The 5,540-nt window shown below is 51.0% G+C and overlaps 1 protein-coding gene across 1 annotated transcript; it reads left to right on the forward strand.

Annotated features, from left to right (window-relative positions):
* Window positions 1-1,740: 1,740 nt before the first annotated feature.
* Window positions 1,741-4,752, forward strand: DHRSX (dehydrogenase/reductase X-linked). The gene is made up of 3 exons (XM_016219784.2): window positions 1,741-2,146; window positions 3,278-3,485; window positions 4,288-4,752. Exons 1-3 carry the CDS (start codon window positions 1,947-1,949, stop codon window positions 4,489-4,491), a joined length of 612 nt encoding a protein of 203 aa, XP_016075270.2. The 5' UTR covers window positions 1,741-1,946; the 3' UTR covers window positions 4,492-4,752.
* The last annotated feature ends 788 nt before the right edge of the window (window positions 4,753-5,540 follow it).

The raw sequence follows: 5,540 nt of genomic DNA on the forward strand, positions 1-5,540 counted from the left end.
ATTTAAATGTCTTTATTGAGTTCAGGGAGAGGAATGGAGAGAGGGAGAGAGAAACATCAATGATGAGAGAGTCATGGATCGGCTGCCTCCTGCATGCCCCCAACTGGAGATGGAGCCCGAAACCCAGGCATGTGCCCTGACCGGGAATCGAACCCATGACCTCCTGGTTCACAGGTCGATGCTTAACCACTGAGCCACATGGATAAGTTTTTAATAACTGCACAGGATGTAAGTTTTATCTCTAGGATTTCTTCCCATAACTCCAGTGGACAAAATTCCCGAGATCAAGAATTACTAAAAATTATGTTTCCTACCCCCAAAAGTACAGGGTGTCCCCAAAACACATACGCACACTTTAACAGCTCGGTTAAGTTTCACTCCTTTTCAGGTTTAACTACTTTGAAATAATGGGATAAACCAGACTAAGCTTTGAACAAAGAAAATTTATTCTGAAGTGTCCCTAGAGTATTTTTTATGGGGATAAAAGATAAAGTATATGGCACAAAACCAGCAACGGTCGACGCATTGAGGGCGCACAGATACCGCCCGAAATGATCCTTGATGTTGGCGATTCCGTTGCTTCGTGTTATCAGCAGGGCCTGGACCAGAACGGTCGTCCATTTGAAAACAGGCGTTGACCCAAAAAATACTCATTTCTGCAGATTGTTTTCGATTTTGAAAATGAACTGTGTGCTCATAAACACTGATTTCATCATCGTTCAAAGTGTGTGTGCATTTTTTTGGGACACCCTGTATATATGTCTATGGCAACCTTGAGGTTACCTGGCTGCATTCATACTGACCCACGTTTTGCGTAGAATTCGTCATTCATAGGATGCATCCAATGAATCAGCACCGAGTGCTGAGACCGATGAATATTAAAGCAGTAACTCAGGCCCGGCTGCCGTGGCTCAGGGGTTGAGCATCGACCTATGAACCAGGAGGTCGCTGGTTCGATTCCCGGTCGGAGCACATGCCCTCGATCCCCAGTAGGGGGTGTGCAGGAGGCAGCCGATCCATGACTCTCATCATTGATGTTTCTCTCTCTCTCCCTCTCCTTTCCTCTCTCTGAAAGAATAAAGACACATTTAAATTAAAATATAAAAATAAAAAAGCAGCAACTATGTATCAGTTCTTGGAATGCCCGCATCTTGGATGAGCCCAGAATGGACCATTTGCTTCCGGAACCCAGGACGGGACGTGGCCAGCTGTCTGCAGGGCAGCGATGTCCCCACACTCCTGTTGTAAAAACACGGTTTCCCCAGGTGACGCTGTTGACACCCCAGAATGTGCTCAGATGACCTCTGATGATTTCCCGACTCACCTTGACCTCCCTGTTTGCCCAGAGCGTTCTCAGATTCTTGGCATCTGGGCGCAGTGAGTTTGTGCTATAATCTGACACCAGAGCTGGGATCAAACCAATATCTCTGTTGGCATCTCTCCCTCCCGGCAAAATGCTTTCCTTGCCATGTACATTATCACTAAGAAGCACATAATAGAAACGGAGTGAATGGGGTATTTTAAGCCTTAAGGAGATTAGGCAGCGGGTGTCCTTCAGCTCTTGTCACCATTTACCTGGCCACTGGGGACCCAGCAGAAATGGAGGCTAATGAGCCCAGCTGTTCAGACCCGAGCCAGTGAAATGCACCAAGGTTTGGCTGAGGGCTATTTTTGAAAAAATGTGTTTTTACTAATTTTTTAGAGCAAGAGGAAGGGAGAGGGAGAGAGAGAGAGAAACATTATTGATCGGCTGCCTCCTGCACGCCCCCGACTGGGGATCAAGCCTGCAACCCGGGCCTGTGCTCTGACCGGGAATCGAACCGGCGACCTCCTGGTGCATGGACGTTGCTCAGCCAACTGAGCCGCGCCGGCCGGGGCCGGGAGGTGACTTGTCCATCTGATCTCATCTAACGCTCCCTGAATTCCCCGTGTCCCCAGCCGGCGTGATGATGGTCCCTGAGAGGAAGACCACGGATGGGTTTGAAGAACACTTCGGCCTGAACTACCTCGGTCACTTCCTTCTCACCAACCTTCTTCTGGACACCCTGAGAGAGTCGGGATGTCCTGGCCGCAGCGCCAGGGTGGTGACCGTCTCGTCGGCCACGCATTATGTCGGGGAGCTGAACATGGACAACCTTCAGAGCAGGTGGGTGCACGCTTTCACCTGTCCCAATAGTGGGTCCCCTAGTTCAAGACCCCCCGAATCCCAAATCTGGGGGTGGGGCCAGGCAAGTGCAATTTTAACAACCCCTCCAGCAGGTCCGTTCCAGTGAGAGAAGCGCTTGGGTTTCCGCCATAACCGCTTCTCTTGTAAGAAGAGTTGGTTCTTGGCCTGCACCTACTGTAAATAGCCCTTGGGATTCCGGTTAATTGCCAAGACTGATGGGTCGGGATAGAAAACGAGAGTCCCTGGAAAGACATAAAACCCGGTGTCGAGACTGTATGCCAGAAATTAAGGGGGTTGTTACCCACAGGAGGTCTTATCTGCTCGGCTAGGCCACCCCTGAGCCTTCCTGCATGAGGGGTAAGCTCCAAATGGAGGCGGTAGGTAGGGTCTGTTCAGAATTGTTGGTGATCAGTAGAACTGGGTAATGAAATAATGAATAGCTTTGTTAAAAAATAATAATAATAATAAAGTTGTGCCCTGACTGGTTTGGTTCAGCGGTTCGAGCATCGGGCCTCGGACTGAAGCGTCCTGGGTTCGATTCCGGCCAAGGGCACTTACCTCGTTTGCAGGCTCAATTCCTGACCCAGGTCAGGGCGCATGTGGGAGGCAACCAATCGGTGTGTCTCTCAGCCCCTCTTTCCCTCCCGCTCTCTCCAAAAATCAATGGAAAGAATATCCTCCATTAAATATTAATGAAACAAAAAAGAAAAGTCATGGACATGGACGACCATGTGGTGATTGCCAGGGGGAGGCAGGTGGTGGGTGGTACAGGAGGGCACAGGGGGAGTAAATGGAGATGGAAGGAGACTTGACTTGGGGTGGCGCACACACAATAGTGTCCGGATGATGCGTGTGGCATCGCACACCCGAAACCTGTATAGTTTTGTTAACCAGTGTCACCCCAAAAAACTCCATAAAAGGAAAAAAAAAATGTAATACACTTGAAAAATCTCTAATTATAGAGAAATTGGAAAATGAACTTCGGAGCACCCCGTGGGGATGCGAGAGGTGGCCGCAAATGGACATGGTGAGGGCGACGTGGGGTGGAGGGAAGAATTTCGATGTGAATGGGATCGGATTTCACGCCGTCTTCTCACTTTTTTTCTCCAGCGGCTGCTACTCCTCCCACGGCGCCTACGCCCAGAGCAAGCTGGCCCTGGTCCTGTTCGCCTACCACCTGCAGGGGCTGCTATCTGCGCAGGGCAGCCACGTCACCGCCAACGTGGTGGACCCCGGGGTGGTCAACACCAATCTCTACAAACACGTCTTCTGGGGCACACGTCTGGTCAAGAAGATATTTGGCTGGTGGTTTTTCAAGGTCAGCCTCCGACGTTTCGTTCGTCGCCTCTGACGCCACACGGGAGGCCACGTTGAGGCCACTTATATGGCGTCAGTGCAACAGCCGTGAAGGGGGTGGACTTGTTATGTCACCACTCAGAGGTGGGACCATCCTAGTGTCCCCAGGAGCTCAGATAAGAAGCCTGGCCACAGGCTGTCCCCTCGGACGTTCATGAGGTGCTTCCTGTTTTTCTACAAAGGAGCAAATGGACTTGGGGGCAGAGAAGGGAAACAGGGTGACAGGATGGGACACATCAGCCTCCAGGGCATCGACGGAGTAGAGGGGATGGTGGGGGGACCTGGTGTCTGCTTGGAGGCCGTTTCCAGGGTGCAGGTGGGTCTGGACATGGTGGAGATGGACACAGGAGATGGTTTTGAGAACAAGTCCAGAGACAAAACCAAGGGCGCTTGACTTGTTTTTGATGGGAATTAAAAGAGGAAGGAATCAGGGATAATTTGGGGTCTGACTTGAGAAATTGGGGGGCATGGTGGCATCTGTTCAAAGACGAGGGAACAGGGGAAATGCCCAGGCGGGTATTTGGGGATGGGTGACCTTGAGGTGCGTCTGTAGAGTCTCTACTTCCAGATGGCAGCTAGACCACCATGAACGTGTGTCTGTGGCTCAAAGGACATCCTTTCTTCTAATCTTTATTGTTGAAAGTATGACAAATGTCCCTTGATTTCCCCCACATGGCCCCCCTCTCACTCCCCAGCATCGTGTGAGTTGAGAATGCCACGCTCTGCCCTGAAAGTTGACGTGTCCTGGTCTTTTCTTCTCGTAGACCCCAGATGAAGGAGCCTGGACCTCCATCTATGCAGCCGTCACCCCGGAGCTGGAGGGCGTTGGTGGCCGCTACGTTTACAACGAGAAGGAGACCAAGTCCCTGAAGGTCACGTACGACCCACAACTGCAGCAGCAGCTCTGGGCCAGAAGTTGCCAGATGACCGGCATCCGTGATGTGACCCCAGACGTCTTCTCGAGATAGCTGCCCCGTCGGGAGGACTTTGCACCTGGCCCACCACTCGCAGGCCTATGAAGCGTCTTCTGTCTGCATTTTTCATACCCATCGGCCTTCAGGGCTCTGTCCCCAAAAGTCTCCTGTCGGCTCCCGTGCCTTTGTGGGAAGTTAAGGACCAAGAGAAACGTTGAGTGTCGCCGTGAGCTGGTGGGCCTTCGCCTTAAATCTTGTCATTCCAAAGTGTCAAATTGTTCCCGGTGCCATGAATCATTAAATGCTGCTACCCAAGTGTACAGTTTCCCTTGCTTGGTGAGGAACAGACAGGCGGGCTTGGGTAGAAACGTTCCCCATGAGATGAACGCTTCCAAGGGACCAGCCGGCTGCTGGGACGCTGGTGCTGTGAGGGTCCATGTGTCCTTTTATCTTCCACACTGCTCATTACTCTCGAGACCTGGCTTTGATTTGTGCACCCCCAAAAGAGAGAGACATGAACCTGTTGGTCAAGGTTGGTGGGACCCCACCTTCTGCATCATCTTCAGAGTGGCCCGTCCACAGGTGTGACCTGCAGCACCAAGAGCTCCTATCATAGCTTCAGGCCCATGAGTCTTGCAGGTATATTACTAGACCTGTGGGGGATGGTGTAGGACAGGGACAGGAAGAGGGACCTGGTCACCATTCACCGTGGTGTTCTGTAGGACAGGAACAATGAGAAGGACCTTGGACATCTCTCACCAGGGGTTTTGTAGGACAGGGACAAGGTTATTCCCAAACTGATAGCTTCCTCATGGACCCTTCTGTGTTTTCATTATGGACAACTCAACCTCTAGTATCTCCAAGTCCACCCTCTATGGTCTAGGAGAAGAAGAGTGTTGGGGGGTTCAGTTTTCATCCCGTTGGCCTTAATATATATCAAGTGGTGGTTTCTCCAAAATATACGTCCATGCCTTAACCCACAGAACCTGTCAATGTGATTTTATTTGGAAAAGGAGTCTTTGCAGAGTCTAATGAAGACCTTAAGATGAGCAGAGAGCTCTGGCTTGTCCAGAGAGGCTCAATGTAGTCACTAGTTTCCTTAT

The sequence above is a fragment of the Miniopterus natalensis genome, chromosome X (genome assembly GCF_054644295.1).
Source record: "Miniopterus natalensis isolate mMinNat1 chromosome X, mMinNat1.hap1, whole genome shotgun sequence".
NCBI classification, from domain to species: Eukaryota; Metazoa; Chordata; class Mammalia; order Chiroptera; family Miniopteridae; genus Miniopterus; species Miniopterus natalensis.

Bases quoted from the DNA above. Each gene is read 5' to 3' on its own strand.
- DHRSX (XM_016219784.2), top strand. From the start codon at position 1,947: ATGATGGTCCCTGAGAGGAAGACCACGGATGGGTTTGAAGAACACTTC. The intron at 2,147-3,277 runs GTGGGTGCACGC...TTTTTTCTCCAG, and splicing joins ATGGACAACCTTCAGAGCAG to CGGCTGCTACTCCTCCCACG. The intron at 3,486-4,287 runs GTCAGCCTCCGA...TTCTTCTCGTAG, and splicing joins TTGGCTGGTGGTTTTTCAAG to ACCCCAGATGAAGGAGCCTG.